The sequence below is a fragment of the Nilaparvata lugens genome, chromosome 1 (assembly GCF_014356525.2).
Source record: "Nilaparvata lugens isolate BPH chromosome 1, ASM1435652v1, whole genome shotgun sequence".
NCBI classification, from domain to species: Eukaryota; Metazoa; Arthropoda; class Insecta; order Hemiptera; family Delphacidae; genus Nilaparvata; species Nilaparvata lugens.
This window is the reverse complement of record NC_052504.1, coordinates 27,583,226-27,611,206: the sequence shown is the minus strand read 5'-3', so window position 1 is coordinate 27,611,206 and position 27,981 is coordinate 27,583,226. Positions and strand designations below refer to the sequence as shown.

Sequence of the window (27,981 nt, the reverse complement as noted above, 5' to 3'; positions counted from 1 at the left end):
TTATAAAGACTTATATTTCTCTAGTCTTAACCAAAACATATGTTTTATTCCGGACCATAATGTTGGATTTCAAGTTGCAGCGGTTTGGTATCCTAGTAAAGGAGAAAGAATTTGGAATCAGACTGTTTCAGTTAGAGTTGTAACAGTCTGGTTCTTCTGCAGCTGATCGTTATTGAGCCATAGTGTTTCATTTCAAGTTATATCAGTATGGCATTGGCGCGTCATCAGCCATTTGCGTCCATAAATTTCTAGTTGTTACTGTTTGGTGCAAGAAGTGATTCAAGACATCATTATTAATAATTATTCTACTTTGATTAATAATTATTCGAAGTAACTAGGTAATTGTACCAGTTATTAGGCTTGCTAATGTCTCTTCCAAATGTATGTAGACGTGCAAAGTTGCTGTACAGTTTAGCTGTAAGTAAAAGAAGTGACAACGATGATGATGAAAATAATGCCCAAAATCGAGGAAATGCACTTCAGCTACCAGAATATTCCAGTTTACAAGTAAGTTCAATCTTAATGTGCTAATCTATTGATAATCAATTGTTGTTATTAATAAACAATAAATTATTATTGAAGTTGGAAAAATATTCAAAGCTTATCTATTTTGTAGAGGCACTAGGCTAGTAAACACTAGTAACTTAACTTCAATGCCTTATAACCTTTATTGCTCTATAAAATTAATATTGATCTACAGTAGGCCTACTCAAGCCAATAGTTCAGGCGTGATGATATTTGTGGTGAATTTCAAGTAAATCAATTTCATTTTGTTCCATTAGAACTTCACATCATGAATACAGGAATGAGACTTGAAATTAATAGAACTTGAGATTTTTAGAAGATTCTACAAAATTAAATTTCAGATTTGGGGGGATCTGTTGTCTTTATTGTTAAATAAATAAATAATAATCATGAATCACAATTCCCTACTTGTCAGCCTAAAAATGATTAGCCTACAGTGAATTGTAGTGTAGGATAAAAATTTTCAAGCAGGAGCAAGAATTTCACAAAGAACATTTTATATTGGAGGCTTGTTGTTTTGAATCAAAACAGTATTTATTATCATGATTGTTTAGGTATGATCTTATGAATTCCTCCATTGATTATGATAATTTAATCGCTCTTATTTTTTTTCAGGAATTGATCGCACTTGTAAATAAGGAGGGAAATGAAATGATTATTGAGGAAAACGAAAATTACAATCCAAATACCAGGACAGAACTAGATGAAAATAATGCTCAAGAAAACCATACCAAGCAGGTACCATATTTATGTTATCTTGAATCTTATCAATATTATTACATATTCAAATTGAAAGGGTAATTGAACTCATACTGCTATTTTAAAATTTATAATGGATCATTCATAATGATTGTTGATAACTGATATTCCTTGCTCTCTATTCAATTCTTAGGGATTGATTCCACTTGTAAATTGAGATAATTTAATAAGAAACCAATTCCAAGTTGAGGTGTGATCTTGGTAGGTACTTTTTACTTTCCTTGCCCTACTACCATAGGTAAGGAAAGTATTGCTTTCCAAAAAAAATTAAGGTACCCCAATTTCAAGTTTTCTATACGTTTCAAGGTCCCCTGAGTCCAAAAACATGATTTTTGGGTATTGGTCTGTGTGTGTGTATGTGTGTATGTGTGTGTGTGTGTGTGTGTATGTGTGTATGTGTGTTGGAACAAGGTATAATACGGGGAGACAATCAAGTATACACAGCACATTAAGGGGAGGTGTGTACACTAAGGGGAGACCCCGTAGTGTCACTGCTCAATTTTAGTAAAAATCACTTCTACATGCTTAAAACCATGTAAAAACGTAATAAAAAAAAATCTCCCCATTTTGTTAGTACTCCACCTAATTGGGATACACTCCAGTTTCCAAAATTGCCACCACGTTGTGCTACGATCGCTAATACACACTTACACAAAACTCATTTACGGATTGAGCATACAATGCGGGGTACTTGCATATCCCTGCATATCTCCATTGTCTCCTTCACTGTTCGAAGTAACTGGTTTGCTATGGGGCTTGCCGTGAATTTATGAATCAGCAACTTATCTCCTTTTTCGTTCAGACTCATTGAGTCACAGCTTAGCGAATTCATAGTTTATTTTTCTGTTCATTCACTTGAGACATGAGAAGGGAGCGAGGAAACATGCTGCCAGAATGTATTGTGGTACTGATTTTTTAGTTATTTGGTACAAATAGTCTGAAAATGATTCTTCACAAAAAAATACCCTCTGCTAACCTTACAGTGTTAAAAATACCTGTTTTTTTTTCTCCATATAACTCAAAAACCTTTCATAGTGAAAAAATCCGGAACTGTTTCCAAGAGAATAAAATCCTCTACAATTCAACGCCAAATTAGGCTCATCACAATCAATGGTGACTTGGTAACACAATTTCCCGAGAATTTTCCGCATTGAATTTGGGTTATTGCTAGAATGATGCGAATGGGAGGCTTGTTAAGATTCAAGAATAGCACGTCAGTAAGTTTATATTCTTGAACAGGCTTCACTGAGAATTCACTTACTGTTTTAGAGAAGCGGATGCCTCAAACTTTGCTAACCTAACATTGTATCTCAAGATCAGGATAGCCTATGATAAAATGAAATTTGTCTCTTAGTTCCTCTCCATATTGACATTTTCTTCTGTGTCTGTCAATCCTTGCAAAAACTCTCTTGTAAACCTTGGATTGAATATTTTACTTGTGTACGGCATGCTCACTTTTTGTGAAAAGACGTTGTTCCGGAGAAAAGATTTAGTAATCATACCCTGCTCAAAAAAAAAAAAATAGTAGTCAAAACACCTTTTCCAATTTTATTTGAGAAAGTAAAAAGTTAATTTGAGAAAGTATCAATTGTATTTGAGAATAGTCACTTGTAATTGAGAGAACGTCAGATGTAGCCTAAATGAGAATAGTCAATTGTATTTAGGAAGTCATCACACATGTAATTGAGAGTAGTGAATTGTATTTGAGAAATCGTCAAATGTAAATGAGAAGATATCATATCATGAGCAGACATTTGAAAATGAGAAAATTTTCCAATTGACATGTCGTGACTCTTCTGTAGCCTACAGTACAGGTTTGATTTGAGCAGGAAAGGATACTGTACTACGTACACAGTATTCCATAGGCTTTTTATGTGTGAAATTATTATTTTCAATTGTGAAATTGAGGAGCTGGGTAGAAAAACGACCCGAGGCCACTCGTGTCGTTTTTCCGCAACACGCTTCATTCTATCCGCCATTAAATTCTGAACAGATTGGTACATAAAATGTTGTTGTATCTTGAAAAATGATTGAGTTGTGAAAATTTTTTGTTTGTGTGGCAAACCTGAAATTATTCAGCTGACAAGCTGTGAGCCAGCAGCCAGTGAAATCCTTATTTTGTTTTCTTACAAAAGAAGAAGCTGATTGATTGAGTACTTTGTAGATTACTTGTACTTATGTAGATTACAGTATATACTGGCTTATACACTCATATACAATAGCTTACAATACAGCAAAATTATAGATGAATTTACATAATATAGACTAAGAAAATGATTATTGAACTGTATATGATATGGAAAAAGCAATTTGGAATAACTATACAAGATTATATTGTAATGCATCTACATAAATTGGCGGAGCTTTGGACATATCAATGTCCATTCTTCGGAAAGAATATTAAAAATATCCTCCCAACTAACTCTCTACCAAATGAATGGTATAAGAAGATCATTAATACATCCAAGGAAACCAATTATCCTCTAGATGATGAAAATAATGAAGAAGACGCTCCTGAAGAAGAATCCGATGCTGAAAGCATTGGGTGTATGAATTTCCCGAAAATCAGAACAGTACCATGTAACATTCCAGAGTCTTGATTATGGGATGAAACGTGTTCAAGAAGAAAATATCATCTTCAATTGTTCACTTCTAAATGACATTTTTTAGATCTTTATTACCTACTTATTAATTATCCAATATCATGAGCAATATATTATCATTATCACTACTCTTGATACGGGTTTTTCATCATTTTATTGAACCTCTGAACATGTAACAACCAGGGAAAAACGACCTGAGACAACACACCTTATATCAATTAATATCAGTTAGCCTTGGATTACTGGCTAATTATGAATAATAGCATTGAAAATAGTATAAAAAGATCAATAAAGTTCAAATACTTGCAAGAATATTGCATTCTGATGAAATAATGAAGATGTGTACTAAATATTTCAAACTCAATTTACACAAAACTTGATTTTTTGACTCAGGTCGTTTTTCCACCCAACTCCTCAATTATTTCCCCTGTACTGTTCACGAATGATTAATGAGAATCATTTCTATGTATGTATTGGCAACACGACTTTTGTCTCCAAACATTTGAACTTGATGAAGATCAAATTCTCTATGTTCACGGCGCAATTGAACTTTATCATCAATCAATTGAATCTCTTGATCAAGCAATTCGGTAACTCTCCAATGGATTTTGGGGCTCAAAAATATTTTTTCATTTGAAAACTAAACGTTTCATTTGAATATAAAATATATTATCATATTATTTTTTATGAGTACAGTTATGGAAAATAAAAGTATTGGTTTTTTAAAATCATTCCCCAATTACAACTGACAACTTTTCGATTTCAAATCGTATGTTCTCAAATTAGGAGTTGATAGTGAGCTGTTGAACGGAGCGGTCGCAGAATTGTTTTGCTCTCTTATCTCAAGTTTCTGGACGGGTCGTGCTTAATCGGTTCATTTAGTGCATGTTTAACCTAAAACGTTCTTTTGTAATAAATTGAATTATCAATTTGTTATTTATTTGTGAAATTGTTTTCAAGTGAATCGAAATATTCAAAGTTTAAATTAATGAAAACAGTATCCAACAATACTTTCCACCAGACGGTAGTGCTAAAAAGAGACCTAGAGCTAAAAGTTCTTTCGTAATAAATTGAATTATCAATTTGTTTTTTATTTGTGAAATTGTTCTCAAGTGAATCGAAATATTCGAAGCTGAATGAATAAGAACAGTATCTAACAATACTTTTCACCGGACGATAGTGCTAAGAAGAGTCCTCGTGCTAAAAGTTCGCCTGAGCTCGAAGAGATGGAACAGAAAAAGCGTGCTCCAGACCCAAGTGTTAAAGCTTCCGGTAATGTGAACTCAGACTTTATTGAATCACTATTTGACCGTTTTGAAAAGCGGTTTAGTAAGGCTATGGATGAAAAACTCGCGCTGCTAGCTACAAAGGTGGATTTAAATGGTCTAATTGAAAAAGTGAATAAACTCTCTGTCGACAATTAACAGTTAAGAAATCAAATTGTTGCTCAAAAAATTCAGAATAATCTCATAATCAGGAAGATGGAAAATTTTGAAAATAGATCGAGAAGGAACAATATAATTTTTCGCGGGCTGAAATATGAATGTGCAACAGTGGATTACGTGAGAACTGTCAAAGACTTTTGTGTGAGTCATTTGGGGGCACGAGCAGGTACCTGGGTTAATCGAGCACATGCATTGGGCAAGAAAATAGATAACGGGCCAATCATTGCGCATTTTCCGGACGATCAGGACATCCATTTCATCACAAGAAACAGTAGGAAGCTGAAGGGTACACAGTTTGTGATTCATAAAGACTTTGCTTTCGACACAAGAAAACGACGATCAAAGCTTTTCCGGGTGCTTGGCGAGTTGAAGAAACAAGTTCCGGGAGTGAGAGGAGAGTATCGGTTGAAGTGGATCGTTTAATCGTGAATAGTCGGGTTTTCACGCTGGATGAGGAGAATGGACTGGTCTCGGAGGGAGAGGATGGGCTGCAGAAGATCGGGAGCATGTTCGATGAGAGTGTGATGCGGGCCGTGAGCGGGAGCATGTGTGATGAGGAGGAGCAAGGCGGCGAGGACGAAGACTGCAACCGCTGAGATAACGCCGTCAGTCCGTGTGAGAAGGGACAGTTGAGTATAGTAGCGTACAATGTGGCTGGATTAAGTGGTAAGATTGTTCAAGTATATAATTTTATTTGTAATTATGATGTTTTTGTACTATTGGAGACGTTTGTTGAAAGAGGAAAGCAATTGTATTTTGAAAACTGTTTTCCAGATTACAATTTATACTGGGAATTCACAGTTGGAGAATCAAACTGAGGTAGAGCAAAGGGAGGAAAGTTAATAGAAATTAGTAAAAGAATAGAGAGTTTTTGTAAGGTAATCGATGCGCTTGAGAGGAAAGTTATTCACATGAATGCAGGACAACGGGATGAATATTATATAGTTCCAATTTACCTGAGTGGTGGAGGAGACATGGAATGGGAGAGAGAATTCAATACATTATGGGAATTTATGATACTGCAAGAGCATAATAGAAATAATATGATTTTAATTGGAGATTTTAACGGTAGAATAGGAAATGGACAGGACATGTCGGAATTAACAGATGTAATAGAATTGGGAAATGCACTGAGTAATAAGCAAGAGTCAAAGGATGAGGTGATTAATATGAAAGGTAAGAAAATATTGGAGTTCTGTGAGGTTTTTAATTTCATCATTATAAATAGAAGGATAAGTGGAGATAGGTGGGGAGACTTTACTTTTAGGCAGAGGGGCTTCCGTAATAGATCTATGTTGCATGGCTGTCGAATTAGCGCAAATAGTTGGAAAATTTTCTATTGTGCCAGAGTTTTTATCTGATCATTCCCCAATTGAAGCTACGCTAATCACGGTTGATACTCTAGAAAGAGAGAGCACAATTTTACCACTCTTACCGAAGTTGAAATGGAAGGAAGCGAGGAAGAATGAATATATATCTAAACTCACCAATGCTTGTAGAGAAATAAATGGTCTTCCCGAGAGTAGTGAAGAGACTTATGAAGTATTAAATAATCTTGTATATAGAGCTGCAAATTATGTGCCCCAACCTGATAGAAAGAGAGAAGGATGGAGAGAAAAGTGGTTCGACAAAGAGTGTGCGGTTATGAGAAAGTGAGTGTTCAGCCTATTGAATGTGTTTAGAAAATCAAATTCGGAGCAGGTGAGAGAAAATTATATGAAGGTAGTAAAGGAATACAAACTGCTATGTAAGAGTAAAAGGCAAGCGTATTACAGCGATATAAAAGAACAATTCAGAAGAGTCAAGGATTCCAGTGATTTGTGGGCTCTGATAAAGAAATTCAAGTGTAGAGAGTTCAAGATTTCGGGAATAAGGGGTAAGAGAGGAAGAAAGGTTCCGCTTCTTCTCACCCCTGAAATGGTGAGAATGATCGATCTCATCATCACAAAGCATAATTCATTTTCTGTTCCCAGTTCGAACAAATATATTTTTGCAAGACCCAACAGCAACTCAGCATTCCGAGGAACAGATTCCATGAAATATGTAGCGGAAGAGTCTGGAGCAAAAAATATTGATAATCTTACCTCAACAAAATTGCGGAAACACATTGCTACTGTCAGCCAAATACTCAATTTAAGCTCCAACGAACTCGAGCTATTGTCAAGGCACATGGGTCACTCGCTGAACATTCACAAAGACTTTTATCGTCTTCCTGATAATACTCTTGAGCTTGCCAAAGTGAGTAAATTACTTATCCAATTTGATAAAGGAACAATTGAGCCTGGACAAAATCTTGATAACATTGATTTGGAATTGTTATCAGAGCAAGAAACAGATGAAGAACCACAACCTATTGGAATCTTAGGTGATGTATCACCAGATGCACCAATGAAAAAACGTGCAAAGGTAATAATGCTGCCCATTTTTCAAAAAAAAACAAAAAAAATATCGTGAGAGAATCCTGGACCCCAGAAGAGAACAAAATTATCAAAAATTATTTTGCAAATAAAATTTTGTCTAAAGAAGTACCAGGGAAAATTGAATGTGGAAAATGTATTTCTGAATTTCCTGTTCTCAAGAAGAGATCTTGGGTACAGGTTAAATCGAAAGTACACAATATCATTAAGTCTGGGAAAATGTTGTAATTTCAAAGAAGAATTTCAACAGCTGACTGCTTCTATGTTTCACAGATTCATGTCTATGGACATATTAGTAGAATTATTATTCTTGTTCATTCATTTTTGTATTTCAATACTGAGCCGATATTTAAGGCTGAATTAATTGTTATATTTTCAAATATCAATTTATTTCCTAGAAATTTGAGATCAATTGTTCATTATTCAATTATTGAAGGAGATAATTGATTTAAATTTCCCAAGTATCTGAATACCGAAGCCTGGACGAGCCGCCGAATTCATAAATGATTAATTCAAAGAATCCACGACAAGGAAAATTTATGTGCGTTATCTTTTATATTTGGGGCCCCACTCTTTGCTTCGAAAAAGCGCAGTGCAAGTAAATTTCGAAATTAATATTATGGCCATGTCGACATGCGCATTTTAATTATAAAGTTCTTAGAATTCAGATTGCTTTATAAATTATAATCTTTCATAGTTGATCAACTGTCCTCTGCCGCTAGGAGAGCAACCTTGATTTTCATTTGTAAATTATTTCATTATTAAAATTATAAGTTTTGTCAATTATAAAATATGTTGAAATGGTGCATTGTATCACACCATCAGAGCACAAATCTAGTAATAATTCTGTCAATGTTAAACTATTGTCAAACTATAAACCTTACTTCTTCATTAGCATTAAATCTTCACTGTCATAGCACATTCTTTATTATATTTAAAATTCAGTAATTCGTCTTCTGAGTTCGATTATTTCTTAAGCCTTTCATACATTGTGCCTGCCACGTTATATCCTGTTCAGAGCCGATCAATGACAATCATTGAAATAATTGATACAAGTTTGAATATTGGAACATATATAAGTGGATGTATTGTGTGGGCTGGATCGAGATTATTTATTATTCTTTATCCTCACCTGCAGATAAATCAGCTCTTATCTGTGACCAACTTCAATCTTCAACTCAAGGGCGAGCCTTCTACTACATGACAGGCGCAGCTGGTGGTAATATAATTCCATACAATAGAGCATAAAGTCTGACAAGACTCTATCCTCGATACATTTTCCAAATATTTTCAGGTCTTAGAACCATATCTTATATTTCAGAATTTATTAGAGGCGCAGTCCTGCAAATTATATCAATCAGAGTTTTTGCTCGACCTGTCTGGTTTTATATAATTACGATTACAAGACAGGTAATAGTATTGAGGTCGCTGTACTCAGTGTTTAGCAGCTGCTACACTGCAACTTCAATTTCCAGAAATATTAATACAATCTATCTGAAATGAATATTAAGGGTGTGATAGTGTTTATGTCTCCTGCGATTCTGACGGTTGAACCAGATCTTGTATGGACTCTTTCAGTCTGGTGTTCATAACGCATTAATTCACACATTTTCTGGTTCATAACCTCAACACCGAGAACGCAATACAAGATTTGTTATAAGTGTGACGTCACAACCTGGGCATTGGCTGTTACATGTTATACCAATACCTACTATTACTTCATAGTAGGTAATAGTAATAGTAGGTATTGGTTATACTCAACCCCATTCTGAAAAGTATGAAACAATTGCCCTAACCTGTCTTGCTATTACACACAAAAACACACAAAAAGTAACTTCGATAATCTAAATAATACATAAGCGCTGCCTGCAAAACCGGAGTTTGAGTACTGGCGGCAAAAGTATCAATATAAATGTTCAATACAAAAACTCCAAAATTAAAATGAATGATGTTTCACTTCATATTCATACTTTATCAACATGATATTAATCAGTAACTATCTATAATATATATTTTCATGTATTTTTTGCAGTCATCCATTCTTATAAATAGGCTACATTATTTTTAATTTTTATGTGAATAATATTTACAACAGTTTCGCATCACAATATTTTATTGTAATTAGTCATGTTTGTTTAATATTATGTTATCCTTTGCTATTTTTTATTTTGTTAGATTTTTCGCTCACTTCCAATCTCTTAGTGAATGGATGCACATTCGATAATTCCATTGAGTGTTTGATGTAATCTAAAGTAATTAAATCTTCAGCTTGGCATTCAAGTCTCAAAAATAGCCTAGCATAATTAATAATAGCCCACAAAAGTTTTACATCATAATAATTTAGTTATTGTAGTGAGGTCTATGTTTTAACTCGGATTTTCTTTTGTCTGTCTGTCTGTCTGTATGTATGTATGTAACGCGTTGATAGAATTCTATGAGATTGGCAGAAATATTCCTTTTTCAACTGCGCGTCGATGTATTAATACACAAGGTTTTTTCAAATTTTGCATTTTAAGGATAATATGAAAAGAGAAGGAATCCCTCATTACTCCGACATCACTGTATATAATTGACCGAGCGAAGTGAGGTCTAAGATTCATGTCGACGGCTGTGCATTTCTCTTTATGTTTATATGTTGCGCATTCACAGCGATATACGGCAATATATTTCCATGAAATTTAACAGGTATGTTCCTTTTTAAATTGCGCGTCGACATATATACGAAGTTTTTCAAAATGTTGCATTTCAAAGATAATATAAAAGGAAAAGGAGCCTCCCAAAGATACTCACAAAGATACAGAATATCTCTTGCAGTTAACAGAAGGCTTGATGAACATGGATCTTTGAAAGTTGTTTTTTTTTGCATGCATCCACTCTTTCAAATAGGATACATTATTCTGAATTATCCTGTGAACATAGGTGTAGACTACTTTCTAGGATCATGTAAATGTTAGGGTCAAGCTACTGAGAAGTCATGGTGGGGGGAGTGAACAAGGCCGTCGTGTAGGCTAGTTTAGGCTAGTTTCACACGGCAGAATCCCGTCTCCTGAAGATCATATTTCAGATCATTTCATATTTCGCAGCTCGAAGGCTTTCACAAGGGGATCTCAAATTTCAGACGCGTTTGCTCAGAGTATGACTCATTACTTATTATACTCATAAGTATTCGGATTTGGATTCAGCGACCCCAAATTTTTTAAAGCGTAAGTCCCATTTTTGAAAATACCCAAAAACAAGGGAGTTACAGCAGTTTTTAATATAGCTTTTACATTATCATAAAGTTATGTTTAGTAAAAATGTACCTACTAAGATAATAATACTTCTGCCTCACAGGTAAAGGTTTTTAGAAGCTTTTAAACACTCTTGAAAAGTTCAAACATGAACATTTTAAAACATTAGGGGCCGGTTTCCGAGCTCGGGATTTAGCTGAGTCCAAGACTTTAAACAGCTGGAGTCAGAAATTTGGTTTTCCAAGACGGGGCGTAGTCGCAGTCATTGTCATAGTCACGTTTGAATTAAATCTCGAAAAACTAGAAAATTGAACACAAAATAAAATAAAGAGAAAATAGTGTAAAGTTTCAGCTATTTTGAATTATTCAGGAATGTCTAACTCCATCAAGGAAAAACGTTTCCAATTATAGAAATGAGAAAATAAAAACTAAGACTTCTATTATAAAAGCTGACCTTTTGGAAAGCCAATTTTCTGACTATTGCTGTTTAGAGTCTGGGACTTAGCTAAATCCTGAGCTCGGAAACCGGCCCTAAAAGTTCTAGTTTAAAAAAAAAAATCCAGCTTTGAAAGTTTCAAACTTCAAAAGGTTCAATCCAAATATGGAATCAGAAATCATCACCCATTATCACTCAATAAAATACGAGAAAAAGTAACCTTGTACAGTTAACTTCACTGAATTATTTACGTTGTCGGGATTTCAATTTTGTCATACAACAATCTAATTCATTAGGTTGAAATCGTTGAATATTACCATGGATTTCCTGTTGAATCATTGACTTAAAATCTTTGCAACAATCAATAAAATCTATTACACAGTATAAATATGCAGTCAGTGAGTATAGAATGTAACATTCTATACTCACTGCATACAGTAGGCTATAAACATTGTGCTGATCTGAACAGTGAGTATAGAATGTAATTACATTATATTACTCTAACAGCTAACTGGATCTGAATTGATCTATTGTAATAATGGACATAATGAAATAATGTCTTACTATTCCAAGTAAAACGAAACTAATGTTTGTGTTTGTATAAGAGCTGCTGAGTGGATACTGCATACTGAGAAATTCATAAATGATCCAGACCAGCCTGGCGACTTCGATGCTATCGACACCGGAATCTCCTTTTATTTCAATCAATGAATGAATCTGAATTAAAACCATGTATTGTATCAACTATCCTATTATCGTATTGTAATTCGTGAAGCCTGTTTAGTAAAAGCCAGTTACATACACATCGATTTTTTACCGTCCTTATAAAATTCTATTAGATCAAACAGATGATGTTTGACAAGTTGCACTTATTCGAATTCATAAGGATGGCAAAAAACAATCGTACAAAAATCAACGTGCATGTAACTGGCTTTCGAAGACCCATACAATATTGTATTCTATGATCAAATAGAATAGTAAATATTGAAATAAGTGTTGCAGCCAGAACTTGTGTTAAGAACCGGTTTTGTCCCCACTTTGTAAGTTAAACTAAACACACAATTCCTCCCCAGAATGTGGGTTTGAAGTGAACACACCATTTCTCCCCGCTTTGTGCAGTGGAAGTGTACACACATTTCTCCTCGGTTTGTTCAGTGAAAGTGTACACACATTTCTCCCCTTTTTGTAGGTTTAATGCGTAATTTTTTTTTCAAGTTAACAGAAAAAAAAAGTTACAACTGTATTGAACACATATTAATATACTTTCTAAAACAAAAATAAAGTCTCCAACATGTGTGTAAATGTGTGTAAATCAGCCTCCCCGCAATGTATGTTCATTTCTCACCTCCCCGTTTGTTACCTTGTTCCAGTATGTGTGTGTGTGTGTGTGTATGTGTGTGTGTGTGTATGTCTGTGAACACAATAACTCCATTCCTAATTAACCGATCGACTTGAAATATTAAACTTAAGGTCCCTATACCATGAGGACCCGACAATAAGAAATTCAATAAAATTCAATTCAAGATGGCGGATAATTACTAAAAAACCATGTTTTTCACGTTTTTCTCGAAAATGGCTCTAACGATTTTCTTCAAATTTTTATCATGGATAGCTATTTATAAGCCCTATCAACTAGCATAAGTCTCATTTCTGGGAAAATTTCAGGAGCTCCGTAATATTCTTGAGAAAAATGGCAGAAAATGACTAAAAAACCATGTTTTTCACGGTTTTCTCGAAAACGGCTCCAACGATTTTCTTCAAATTTATACCATGGATAGCTATTTTTAAGCCCTATCAACTGGCATAAGTTTCATTTCTAAGAAAATTTCAGGAGCTCCGTAATATTCTTGAGAAAAATGGCGGATAATGACTAAAAATCCATGTTTTTCACTGTTTTCTCGAAAACTGCTCTAACGATTTACTTCAAATTCATACCATGGATAGATATTCATGAGCACTATCAACTGGCATGAGTCTCATTTCTGGTAAAATTCCATGAGCTTCGTAATATTCTTGAGAAAAATGGCGGATAATGACCAAAAACCAGGTTTTTCACGGTTTTCTCGAAAACGGCTCTAACGATTTTCTTCAAATTCAAGCCATGGGTATTCATAAGTCCTATCAAATGACATGAGTTTTTTCCTTGGAAAATTGCAGGAGCTCCGTAATATTCTTGAGAAAAATGGCGGATAATTACTAAAAAACCATGTTTTTCACAATTTTTTCAAAATAACTTGACCGATTTTTTTCAAATTCATACTCTGTATAGTTATTTATCAGCTCTATTAACTGGCATGAGTCTCCTTTCTGGGAAACTAATGGGGGGTCCACCCCATCCTTGAGAAATGGACTTTGTAACCTCCTTCTCGTGCATGAGGTAGGTAGGTAGGTAGAGCAGTTCATAAAAAGAACACATAGTCGAGATATTTCATCTGTAGAACAGCTGTTTTGACGACTTTAAAAAAATGACGACTAAAAAAATCATTGAATTTCACAATTTACACAAAGGAAAAAGTACTCTGAAAACGATTATATATACACATATACAAAAGTCTGATCGTAGTTTCGAATATGAGCAAGGAAAGTTGTGTGAGTGTACCACACCAGATTTTTTGTTAGTAAATTAATGCAATTAAATAATTAAAAATAGATAACAATAATAATTAAAAGATTAAAAATGAAGATTTATTTGAAAAAATGTTCAAAAATATCAGTGAATTTAATAGTGATTAATTGTTTAAATGTTGATTATTGTTTACATTAATATTGTCTATTCCATTATAATTATTATTGTTATCTATTTTTAATTTTTTAATTGCATTTATTAAAGTTATTTTGTTTTGTTAAGTTACGGTATATGTTTTGAAAATTATATGTGTCAATTTTAGACACATTTCAACAAAAAAAAACGTGGAAGGGGGAAAACGAAAAAGTACCGTGATCTTTTTGAACTAATTCATTGATAAGGATTAATATACAATTTATTTCTCTTTTATTTTTTCAGGAATTGATTGCACTTGCAATTAAAGAGTATGATACTGAAAATGATATGATTATTGATGACAAGGAAAATTACAATCCAAATACAACAATTGCAATAGAAGAAAATAATCATGCACAAGAAAATTATTCTGAACAGGTAGCATATGTTGCTTTGAGCCATTTCAATTATTATAATAATGCAATTTGAAAGTGTAGCTGAATTTATATTCCTATTTAAAAATTGACTTAATTTCTAAGATTGTGGAACCGTTTTGTAATATTTCAAATGAAATGTTTTCTATCAGAGGTATTTTCTATATAAGGCATTTTTATTGGAACCAAATTGGTAATATTTGAATTTATGACTCAAATTACTCTTGTATTGTGAATTCATGAATCATTCAAAGCTAATGATCATACTGCTCTGTTTTCAATTTTCAGGAACTGATCCAAATTGTATGTGAAGAGGATGATACAGAAAATAATTTAATGCATAATATATTAAGTGGAGAAAATTACAATTGAAGTGTCCTTGTAATTCAGATGCCAGAGGACAACAATGTTCAGGGAGAAAAGCATCTTTCACTGGTAAGCCTATGTTTTTTGATAATAATATTACACAATCCCAAAGAGTGAAATCACTTCAAGTGTTTGTATATTATAATTTCTGTCAAGAAAGCAACAATGGGTTAATACTGGTGCCCTCTGTGAATTAGTTTGTCATATAGAGTCATCGATTCTCAACCTGGGGGTCGCGACCCTCAGGGGGGTCGTGGTGGTATTAAGGGGGGGTCGCGAAATCATTTAATCATTCTATGAGAAAAAAATCATTTATTATAAAATTACTTATACAAATTTTACATGCAATAAGTACACTTAGTCAAAGAAAAAATTAATCATTAATTAATTATCGATGTGATGGTTGCATTTGTTTTCCACTTAAAATTTTCTTCATACGTGAATTTTCGTTAGAAACAGATAAGAGCAAATAAATAGTTCCCAAGTGACAACATACGCAGCAATACAAAATCATTTTTTTAAATGTCTGTATTTTCTTTATGGACATAAAATTAGTGAAGTTTTATTATTATTATTATTAACATATAACATAAAAAAACATTTTCAAATTTATAATTACAGTTAAAATTCAATTATTAATAGTTAGGCTTACTATTATCAGAGGGGGTGTCGCGAAATATTAATTTAATTTATTTCCACTATTTGGGGGTTGTGGAGCAAAAAAGGTTGAGAATCACTAAAATAGAGTAATGAAAAATCTCATTCTTGATTGATCAGTTGCTATTGATCTTCAGTTGCTATCGGGAGCTCGATGAGAGAGGTTCTTATCTGCTAGCGTATCCTAGCCTGTCTTGCTCAGCTCAATGTTCTTGCCTGCTATAATATTCAGCCTATAACTTCACCGTGTAATTGAAATTGACATTATTATTTGAAAATTATTTTTTGATTACTAAGCAGTGTATAGCCGCAAGATGAATAAATGTTTGAAGTGTGATAAAAGTGTGACCGGGTGTAATCCTGAACAAATATTACAGTGTGTGAAATGTAACGACATATTCCATGTGAACTGTGTTAGCGAGTCCATTAGAAAACCGAATTGTAAAGTCGCTTTCCAGTGCATTAAGTGTGGAGGAAAGGCAGCTCAATCCAACGATCCTGTTGATGCACCTGTGAGTAATAATAAAAATAATAATCCGGAAATACTCAATGCGATCAGTGATTTGAATAAAAGACTCAATTAAAGACTGGCAGGGTTTGAAAACAAACTTTCTCAGGGCTTAAATAATAATATGAACTCTATGAAGCAAATGATTGCACAACTATCCACTTCATATGACAAACAAATGAATGATATTAAGGAGAAAAATAATAATCTTAAGCAGAAATATGATGAATTAAAAACTAACCTCACAAGCGCTAAACAAGAAATTAAAGAAGTCAATTTAAAAATTTCCAAATTAGAACAGTATAGCAGAAAACAAATTGTCGAAATTTGCGGAATCCCTTACACAAACAATGAGAACATTTATGCTATATTGGAACAGTTAGCCCAGGCTTTAAATATAAAGTTGTGTCGCAACGAAATAAGTATCGCTCATCGGCTGCCTGGACCTAAAAAAGCGATTATAGTTAAATTCATGCGTAGAATGACGCGTGCTGACTGGCTGGCTGCTGCCAAACAAAAGAGGGGCCTGAACACGGCACACATAAGCGGAGCCTTCCACACTAATACTCCCGTATTCGTGAATGAACATCTGACTCAGCACAACAAGACCCTCCTCAGTCATGCCAGGAGACTGGTGAGAGAGGGACACATCACATACGCATGGGTCAAGGATGGCGCAATTCTGATCAGGGTCACGGCCGCCTTGAAAGTCGTCAAGGTTGAGACGATAGACGACCTCAATTTCCCGGGCTTGGAAGCAGCGGACGGGATCTCAGTGGGTCGACAACCGGCAAGTCCTTCATACACTGGTGCCCAGGTATCTGCTGATGTTGGCATAAATCAGCCAACGAACAAGTGAACACCGAATATCTGGTAACTTATTTATGTATTCATCCATAAGGTCATATCGAGAACATAAAAGAAGACACAATTTTTAACCTGAAAATTTTATACGAAATAACTTTCATTAGAACCATTGAACTATTATTAATGAGAAGTTTTTGTTCAATCTACAACATAACCTCACTTATTGCTCAGATGTTTCTCTCAGCATCAACCTGAACTACCAACCCAACGAACGAAAAAAATAAAAATTTCCCACGGCTGCACAGAGTTGGGTAACTTGGGACAGTGTCCCAAGTTACCCAACATGTCCCATTTTACCCCATGCAAACCTTTTTATTGATAAATTCGATTTGAATTCTATATTATAGGTCATTTTATTGATAAATTAATAATATTTATTGTTATTGATAATTATTTCATTGATAAATTTGATCTGAATTCTATATTATAGGTGCAGAAATTGAATATTAAAATATTTCTTGATTGATAATTCATATTATTTATTATTTTTGATACTAAACAGTATTATATTCATTGATTTGTTTCAGATTAGCCAAGCAGATTGAAGTTATGGAACCTGCAAAGAAGAAGAAGAAGTATCAAGACTACAGTCAAGATCAACTGAACACGGCATTAGCTGAAGTGAAAAAGGGAATGTCTCTTCGAAAAGCAGCAGAAAAGTTTGGAGTGTCAAAATCAACATTGAGTCGGGCTATGAATGAAAAAAATATGGGGAAAGTGGGGCGCCCTTTTGTTTTTAATGAAGAAACTGAAAAAGTTCTAGTAGAGTGTATAGCTCTAGCAGGTGATTGGGGGTTTCCTCTAATTATCCGTGACATTCAACTGATAGTAAAATCATTCCTTGACAGAAAAGGTGTTAATGAAGTTAGATTCAAGGATAATTTGCCTGGTCGGGATTGGGCTAGTTCTTTCGTGAAAAGACATTCAGATCGCTTAACAAAAAGACTTTGCCAAAATGTTAAAAGATCAAGAGCTGCAGTCAGTGTTGAAAATCTAAATGCTTACTTCGATGAACTACAAACCACATTGAAGGATGTAAAGCCTCATCTAATCATCAATTATGATGAGACAAATCTAGTAGATGATCCTGGCAGAAAGAATGTCATTGTTCGTCGTGGAACACGTCATCCAGAAAGAATTTTGGATTCCTCAAAATCAAGTAACTCAGTAATGTTTTCTGGCACAGCTGCTGGAAAAATGTTGCCTCCCTACATAGTGTACAGAGCGGAGAATCTTTACAGTTCATGGTGTGAAAATGGGCCCAAAGGAACCGTCTATAATCGTTCAAAAAATGGATGGTTCACAATGGAACTCTTTGAGGACTTCTTCAGAAAAATTATAGTCCCCTACTTCAAAGATTATAAAGAAGAACCGAAAGTCTTAATTGGAGACAACTTGGCTAGCCATGTCTCACCATGGGTCATTCAATACTGCGCTGAAAATAATATCAAATTTGTTCTGCTCCCCCCAAACAGCACTGGCCTTTGCCAGCCACTTGATGTTGCTGTGTTCAAACCTCTAAAAGTCAAGTGGAGGGAGACTTTGGAGGAGTGGAAAAATAAGAATCGCGGTTCCATTTCCAAAGATGTCTTTCCTCGGCTTCTCAACAAATGCCTAAGTTTGATTGGTGAGGAAGCTGCTGAAAAAAACTTAAAATCAGGATTCAAGGCAGCAGGAATTTTTCCACTCGACAGAGACCAGGTGTTGAAGAGACTGCCAAAAAAAAAGGCAACACCAGTGATACACCAAATGACAGCAGTGCACAGTTAGTGGAAAGTTTTGAGGAATACTTGGAAGAAACAAGGAAAAAAGAAACAGCCCCTCAAAAACAGCGCAAGAAGAGGCTCTCCATAACTCCGGGGCAGAGTGTGACACAGGACAGCCTCCAGCATGCCTCCAGTGAGCCGTTACCGGTACCAGTTCAGAAGAAGGCCAGGTCTTCAAGAAAGAAGGCCATTGAAAAAGATGATTCCGATTCCGATTCCCTCCCTGAGGAATTCGACGACGCTACAAGTGAGGAAGAGGAAGCAGGGCGTCAGCCTGAGCCCAGCAGCAGTGGTGCTTCAGTGAAAAATATACATATAGGTGTTGACTCTTTTGTTGTCGTGGAAGTGTTATATGACAAGGGAAGCAGGAAAGAGAATTTGAAAAAATTTATTGGGAAAGTGGTTTCAATGAATGGTGAGGACATTGAAGTAAAATTTTTCCGCAGATCGTCAAAAGCAATGAACATTTATTTCTTCCCAGAAATAGACGATATTTTGACAGTGAATAAAAATCAAATTATTGAAACTTTGAAACCCCTCAATGTGTCGAGGGGGCGCTATACCTTTCCGTATGAGATGTAGATAGCACCTAAAACGTTTTGATTTCTCTTGTTTAGTAAGCTTAAATAATTTTGATTTTTCATAGATGTAGAAAGCACCTAAAACGTTTTGATTTCTCTTGTTTAGTAAGCTTAAATAATTTTGATTTTTCATAGATGTAGATGGCACCTAAAACGTTTTGATTTCTCTTGTTTAGTAAGCTTAAATAATTTTGATTTTTCATAGATGTAGATGGCACCTAAAACGTTTTGATTTCTCTTGTTTAGTAAGCTTAAATAATTTTGATTTTTCATAGATGTAGAAAGCACGCACCTAAAACGTTTTGATTTCTCTTGTTTAGTAAGCTTAAATAATTTTGATTTTTCATAGATGTAGATGGCACCTAAAACGTTTTGATTTCTCTTGTTTAGTAAGCTTAAATAATTTTGATTTTTTATAATAATTTGAAATATTTGATAGTAAGCTTGAATAATTTTGATTTTTTATAAGAATTGTAAGTAAGTTATAGATATTTCAATAATAATTTCGATTTTCAAGAAGAGATTGTCCTCATTGTTCCTTTTTTCTAGCAATTGTTCAAGTATTACTCCATATCAACAACATGAATTACTCTAATATAATTTTTAAAGCTCATCTATTGTGTCTAGACTTCAACAAAACAAGAATCTTAGTTCAAAGTTAGCACTCATAGTCTTGAATATTGTTTTACAAACAAATGAAATTGCTGTCCCAAGTTACCCAATGTCTACGGGTAACTTGAGACACCATGTTTTTATTTTTTACTCGGCACCAGGTAAGATTGGTGATAATAATAATTATAGGAATTGAAAGTGCAATGCAAGACCTAAAATCTTGACTAAAAAAAACAAGATTTTTTCAACTCAAAGTGGGTGGAATTTCAAGTCAAACTTGAAAACTGTCCCAAGTTGGACCATTTGACGGTAACTTAATAACTTCTCTCATAAATAATCTTTATTTGAAATAAATTTTATATTATATTAAATGAATAAAATTATTTTAATAATATCATAAATGCAGAAACTGCTGTCTGCTAAAAGCAAATACTTATAGCTTATTCAATTATTTTTCATCAAATACAAAAATTGCATAGATATGTGTGGAATATACCTGGAATTGCAAATTTCATTAGACATATTTAGTCTTTAATAATAGGCTTTTTTTTAATAACTTATTAGTCACATTAATTTAGAGATATCCCATCGAGAAGAGTTTACATTCAATACTGAATTGAATGATACTTGTAAAAGCCAATTTACACTTGTAAATATGTTATAAATATTTAGTTAAGGATTGGTAAATCTCTTTAGTATGGGAAATAGAATTTTGAAGAAGGCAATAATTATTTTAAATTAGTTGTTTTTCTACTTGCTTGATAAATTGAAATTAAGGATTGTTATATAAATTAATATTGTAAGTACTACCGTATTAATAGTCTTGAATTGCTGAAATCAAATATCTACTGGCAGAATCATACAGTAATATAAGTTTCAATCACTCGCAATAATTGCTTCTTAATGAAATATAGTGTTGCAGCTGATGCCTTATCGCAATAATTATCTTGTTACAAGCAAGAATTAGGAGAATTATCTCATGAAAAGGACAAACGCTGATTTCTATTTCTAAAAATGAATGATATCACTTTGCAGCTCTTGATAGATCAATATTGTTTCGAGTTATTTTTCCATTTCTTATTGCTAGACTGGTCTTTAGAAATTTATTCTGAAGTGTATATAGACATACTCTTCAGACGAACTATTCTTTTTTGGCTCTTGATTGTTTGGTTTATTTTGTTGTCTCATATTTCTTTATTCATTTGTTCAAATTTATTAGTATTGAAACTCTATTCAGTACAATTAATGATAAATAAAAGTTAAGTTTTTTCACTTTCCATGATGTTTGAATGAGATGAAATATTATATAATTGGAAGAGAAACTAGCAATAAATTTTTATCAATATCTAATGTTTGATGATAGGTGGACACTCAACAAACATGATGTGATAAATTGTATCTATTCTAATTGTACATAGAAGCCTATAAAAAGTACATTTCACTTCTTGTGAAGAGAATGATTGTTGTTATGAGCTTCGCTTATGCGATATTGGAAAACTATTATTGAGTACCTAATACTTATATAAATCAATATCTCTCATTTTTCTCTTTTATTCTGAGTACATTATTAATTATCACTGCCGGTGGGTTTGTTCATGTAATCAATTTATGCGGTTTATCTATTTTATTTATTCAATTTTGTTTACAATTCCTTAACTCATGATCAATAGATATGTCTCTTATTTATTACTTCATATTTACATTCTTTTTCTATACATTTTTGGTTGGGGTTTGTAGGTCTTTATTATATTATTTCTTGAGAGGGCTGAGCGAGGTAGGGTTTTTTTTCTTTTCTTCAACGGTCGCATTGGTCGTTGAGCCGTTATCGGTCGGGTTTCCAATTATCTTTCTTATCACCATAAATTCTTTCTTCGTGTTCTTCCCTAACTAGTTTATTCTTTAATATATTCTTCTATGACATTCAGGGACATTCACTTGGATGAATATAGACATATTGAATGTAAAAGTATTGAAGCTTTTGAGGTGAATAACGTTTTTTCAAATGGTGAACATTTCCTAAAGTTCATATACTTGAATATCAGAAGCTTCAATAAAAACTTCGATAGCTTCATAGCTTATCTACAAGGAAGTAACGTAATATGGGATGTGATAATGCTGGGAGAAACTTGGTTGGGGGATGATACGGCGGGTATTCAATTAGAGGGTTACAGGGTTTTCAAAACAAGCGGATGGAGAAACAGAAATGATGGAGTGCTTGTGTATGTGAGGGAGGGAGTGAGTGTGAATGAATGTAGACAGATGGAGCTGGCCCACGTGTATGGTTTAAGTATAGATATATCATTCCAGGGAAAAAATATAAACCTTCTTTCGGTTTATCGTACTCACGTCAGTGATCTGGATGAATTCACCGAAGCATTGCATAACTATTATAACTCTTTCAATATAAATAACTTCTGTATTCTGATGGGTGACATTAATGCCAATATACTACAAGCAGATAATAAAACAGAAAGATATCTTGATATGTTGTATGAAAATGGTTTCATGAGCGGCATTGATAAATATATGAGGGTACAAGGAAACAGTAAGTCATGCATAGACCATATCTTTGTCAGACACGAGACCTGTGATAGTCTAAAAACAGCGGTAGTCATGACTGATGTAACCGACCATTTCAGTATTGTATTAGAAATTTCATTCCCAAGAATCAATTCATCAAAAAAAGAAGATAAATATATTGACAAAAAAACTCTTCATGAGTTAATCAGCAAGTGTGTTTGGAGTAATGTTACTAGTTCTCAAGACATAAATTCATCATGCAATTTGTTTTTCTCCACACTAGATGAATTCATATGTAAATCCTACAAAAACAGAAAAAGTAGTAACAGAAAGGTAAAATTAAAGCCCTGGATGACAGACGGTTTATTACGCTCTATTAGAGAACGGGATAAAATAAGTAAACAGCTCAGAAATCAACCCTTCAATCAACAACTCAAAAATTACTACATTACTTACAGAAATCACTTGAATTCGTTAATAAAGAGAACTAAGATCCAATACTACAAATCTAAAATTTTTGTCTCAAAAAATAACCCTAAACTTTTTTGGCAAACAGTAAATGAAATTTCAGGTAAGAGAAAAAACAAAGACCCTTTTCCACTGGACCAGTATACATCAGGTGAGACATATTTAGAAGACAAAAGAAAACAGGTTGCAGATGAATTCAATAATTATTTTTCCAACGTGGGAAGTAGTCTAGCTAGCAAAATTAACCCTGTTGGCCCACCGGTTGTCAATGACTCAGACTATGCAGCGCACAGTAGATTCAACCTTCGCACTATAGATAATACTGAATTGCGCAACTATGTTAACTCCCTGCACGGCGGCTCGGCTCCTGGCTATGATTGTATCTCTTCCGATACTCTGAAGTCTAACTTTGACAGTTTATCTGCTCCGCTTCTACATATTGTCAACTTGAGCATTACCTCTGGTATATTTCCTGATGCTTTCAAAATAGCAAAAGTGGTCCCATTGTTCAAGTCAGGAGATATAAGAGAGAGTTCAAACTTTCGTCCAATCAGCCTGCTTAGCATTTTTTCCAAAATTCTTGAAAAAATAGTAAAAGATCAATTAACAAGATACATTGAAAGTAATGAATTACTAACTAACTCCCAATATGGGTTCAGAAAATCAAAAAAAAACTCAGATGCCCTCTTTTCTATAATTAGAGACCTGAATTTGGCTATAGGTAACAATGAAAAGAGTGCTCTAATATTCTTGGACTTGGCTAAGGCATTTGATTCCATTGATAGAGGAAAATTGCTTAAAAAGATGGAACTTATGGGGATAAATGGAGTTCCACTTGATTGGTTCAATTCCTACTTTAGTAACCGCAAGCAGTTAACTGTCATAAATGGAGTAAACAGTCAGTTAAAAGAGGTAGAATATGGAGTTATCCAGGGTAGCACCTTGGGTCCATTATTATTTTTAATCTATGTAAATAACCTTGCAAAAGTGAACTTAAATAGAAGGATCTACCTTTTTGCGGATGATGCTGCTGTCCTTGTTAGGGGACCTGATTGGGAAACTGTACTGCATAGGGCAAAATGTGATTTAGCCACTTTGAAGTCATGGTTTGACCATAATGTTCTAACACTAAATGTTAGCAAGACAAAGATAATGCCGATTTCCCTTCGGGACTCAAGTGACACATCAGTTGAAGGAATCAAACTCCATACATGTGGGAACATTGAAAATGACTCTTGTGCCTGTGCATCGGTTGGAAGGGTGAACTCTTACAAGTATTTGGGTGTCATTCTGGACAACAGACTTAATTGGACTGCACATGTTGCTTATCAGAACAGTAGACTGAGAAAAATGATTTATGTTTTTCGGCAACTCAGAGAATATCTGAATAGGAATGAACTCCAAACAATCTACTATGCGTTTGTACAGCCCATTATTGAAGGGGGAATTCTAGCTTATGGAGGAGGATACAGATCTATTTTGAACCCACTATTCACCACCCAGAAACTTATAATAAAATCTGCACTTGGAAGGCGTCGAGATTACCCATCCAACACAGTGTTTGAGGATATGAAGGTGCTTGATGTCAGACAATTATATGTTAGAACCTTGGCATCGTACATATTCAAGAATCATGCTAGCATATTCAATACCATTACACATAGTCAGGAGAGCAGTACAGTATAATATTCAAATGCCTAGAGTAAATAGAACTATATTTATTACCAACTCCTACTATATAGCTCACGTTTTGGTGAAACATCTTCCAATAGCTCCAGCGGATTTCGCCAACTATACGATATCTTCATTTAAAATAGCTGTCAAAAGGTGGATTTCGAGTATTGGAAGAGATGAGTGCTGTGAGAGATTGATCACTTCGGAGTACAGATTCTAGATTGTAATCTAGATGAATTCAGTTTAGTCTTAAAAATAATAATTGTTATTAAACAATCTTAAAAAATATTTTTTTTTATTCAAAATAATCCTATTGAGGCTTCATGTGTGTTTGTGTGTGTGTGTGTTTGTGTGAATGTGTTTCGCCGAGTTTTTTCTGTGTTTCTTCTTCTGCAATTGGGGTCGGGGTTTGGGGGGTTAATCGGGGACTGGGATAGAGTGGGCAGGTGATTCATTTTTAGTACAGCTTAAATATGAATAATCATTTTATTTATTAAGACATATATAATATAATTATTACTGTACCATTTTATATATATTTATATATGTAAAATTACTACATATTTACAAATACAATTTTTGATAGGGAACGGTTGGGGATTGGGGCTTATTTCTTTCCTTCATTTAATTTTTTATCATTTTTGTAGTTATTAGTAAATGAGTAAAAAATAATAAGTTGATAAGTTAATAAGTATATATTGTACAAGAGTAACCAATAAAGATACCTACCTTGGACTCATTTTCGCACACAGGCAGCAATGCCTATGCGAAAATTTTATTTCCTATTCATATTAATTTATTTAATTTAAGACTCTTTTCAGTGTACCTTATTCATTGTCAAGTGTATGATTATTTTGTACAGCTGGAATTTGTTTTTTATTATGTTTCTTTGAAATAAAATCTTTTTTGAATTTTTGAATTTTGAATCAAGAGACTATATTTTCTTTTCAGGAGTGCAGTGAAGATGTTGAGCCAGGAAATCTGACTATCATCAAGGAACTCTACCCAGAGATTGGTGATGATATTGGCTATCAGGACATCAGTGATGGGGGTGGTAGTGATGGAGATCACAACGACAACAATGATGATAACATTATTCTGGATCCAGATTATTGTGCAGACAAGGATGGAAGTGCTGAGTCTACATCATCTGACGATGAAGATACCTCTCAGTTGAGGATTACACTACAAGAAGGATGTGATGGTAATTTGGTTTGATACTCAAGATGCTGTAATGATTCAGTTCAAATTAAGAATTAATTGGAAAAAGGTTTCTTAAGTCTCTGCTCTGCTGCCCAGATCACTGTATTGAGTTCCCTTGTATTTAATTGATTCTCCTGTAACTTTGAAATGCTATTGCCAATTTAGATTGTCTTTTGAAAAGATTCTCAATAATCCAACTCAGCTGTTTCCAACAGATATGTGGCAATCTAATGAATTCCAATCATCTCCCTTTATTGGACCTGAACGATTTCAGTGAAATAATTTTCTAATAAATTGTTATTAAATCTTCTCTTCATGGAATAGGATAACCTTCCTTTTGTGATATTCAATGATCTACTCTAGATTGGGAGAAAGAAGTTGATAAGAGAATACTGTAAGAGTGTTGAAATAGATATGATATTCAACTCTTTATGAACTTTTATATTTATTGCAGGTGTTTTGGTTGAAGCAGTGGCAGAAGAAACAAATCAGTTGGAGGCAGTATCTGGAGAAAATAATAGGATTACAAGGAAGAGACCAAGGAGGAGTGAGCTGTGGAAAAAGAATACAAGAAAACGTAAATTGAATAATGGGGAAGAATACATCAATTCTATGGGTAAAATTGTGGGAAAGAGAAATCTCAAAGGTGCATGCCTAAATAGTTGTAGACTGGAATGTAATTCGAAAATCAATGATGATGATAGATTGAAAATTAAAGAAGCATTCTGGAAATTGGGTGACATTGATAGACAGAGAGAGTTCATAATTCGACACTGTAAAATTGTGGGAATCAAGTATCGATATGTAAGAGAAGGGAGCAATAGAGCTAAGAATTTCTCATACTGTCTAAGTATTGATTCAGTTTTGATAAGAGTGTGCAAAACTATGTTCCTGAACACTCTTAGTATAAGCAATAGATATGTGACAACTGCATGGAAAAAAGTATCTGAAACTGGAACAATAGAGGAAGATAGGAGAGGGAAACATAAGTCGTCAAGAAAAATAGTTAATGAGGCTGATGACATACGGGAACACATAAATTCCATCCATCGAGTTCCATCTCATTATTGTCAAGCAAGGACAAATAAGGAGTATTTTGATGGTACTTTGAATATTTCAAGGCTGTACGATTCATATGTTGAGAGAATAAAAAAACACAATGAAGAATGCATCAGAAAAAATGAAAATGAAAACGTAGAAACAAATTGCTAAGAAGCATATCTATTCAAATATTTTTAATTTTTAATTCAATATTTCATTCTTCCAACCGAAAAAAGATCAATGTAATCTTTGCGCGACATATCTGCAGAAAAATGTGGAAGATAGAGCAGATATTCAATGTGAATATGATAGTCATATTAAAGAAAAGGAGAAAAGTAGAGAAGAGAAGAAGAGGGACATGGAAGAGTGTAAAGAAAATGATGGAACCAATGCATTAATTTGTTTTGATTTCGAAGCAATTTTATCGGTGCCTTGTGGGGAATGCTCATCCTTATACTATAAGAGAAAATTATCATGCTTCAATTTTACAACATTTAATTTAATTTCAAAACAGGCTACTTGCTTTTTTTGGACAGAGACTACAGCCAAAAAAGGCTCAAATGAAGTTAGCTCCTGTCTTCTAAAAATCATTGAAAATTTAGCAAGTGAGGGCAAGAAAAAGTTCATTTTCTATGCTGATAACTGTATTGGCCAAAACAAAAATAGAAATGTTGTTGCACTTTTCACTTATGCAATCCAGAAATTTCACCTTGAATCAATCACTATGAAATATTTTGTTGTTGGACACACACAGAATGAAAATGATTCTGTGCATGCAGCCATTGAGAAAGAGAAAAATTGAATAATCAAAGGAAGGCCTATAACTCATCCTTCACTGATTGTGTCAGTCATAAAATCAGCAAAGAGAACTGGAAAGCCCTATAATGTGATAGAAATTGCCTCTGAAGACATTTATGACTGGAAGAGAGTAGCAAATTCCATGGGAAAAAATTTCAATATAAACAAGAATAACGAGAAAGTTGTGTGGAATAGAATCAAGATTCTGCATTTTGAAAGCAGCAGTCCATACACAATTTTCTATAAATACAATTATTCTGATGACTTTAATGAATATCAGGACAAGAATCTCAAGGTCTGCTCCAAGAATGGAACTGCAAAGAGCATTTGACGGTCCACTAAAGGTTCATGTTCTAAAAAAAATGATCTG

The 27,981-nt window shown here is 33.9% G+C and overlaps 1 protein-coding gene and 1 long non-coding RNA gene across 3 annotated transcripts; one reads left to right on the top strand and one right to left on the bottom strand.

Moving 5' to 3' along the window:
• The first annotated feature begins 373 nt into the window (after positions 1 to 373).
• Positions 374 to 27,953, top strand: LOC111059400. Its single transcript, XM_022347052.2, has 7 exons — positions 374 to 507; positions 1,141 to 1,263; positions 14,420 to 14,554; positions 14,839 to 14,985; positions 25,521 to 25,773; positions 26,227 to 26,388; positions 27,892 to 27,953. Exons 4-7 carry the CDS (start codon positions 14,941 to 14,943, stop codon positions 27,951 to 27,953), a joined length of 522 nt encoding a protein of 173 aa, XP_022202744.2. The 5' UTR covers positions 374 to 507; positions 1,141 to 1,263; positions 14,420 to 14,554; positions 14,839 to 14,940.
• Positions 19,162 to 20,297, bottom strand: LOC120350517. 2 transcript variants are annotated; one of them, XR_005570830.1, is made up of 2 exons: positions 19,374 to 20,297; positions 19,162 to 19,303 (listed from the first exon to the last, which is right to left on the bottom strand). It is a non-coding gene; the product is annotated as an uncharacterized LOC120350517 (long non-coding RNA). The 2 variants fall into 2 exon arrangements; XR_005570831.1 differs by having other exon boundaries at positions 19,444 to 20,295.
• Positions 27,954 to 27,981: the final 28 nt, after the last annotated feature.

Coding starts and splice junctions, on each gene's coding strand:
- LOC111059400 (XM_022347052.2), top strand. CDS start 14,941: ATGCCAGAGGACAACAATGTTCAGGGAGAAAAGCATCTTTCACTG. Junction 14,986..25,520: donor GAGAAAAGCATCTTTCACTG/GTAAGCCTATGT, acceptor TTTTCTTTTCAG/GAGTGCAGTGAAGATGTTGA. Junction 25,774..26,226: donor ACTACAAGAAGGATGTGATG/GTAATTTGGTTT, acceptor TATTTATTGCAG/GTGTTTTGGTTGAAGCAGTG.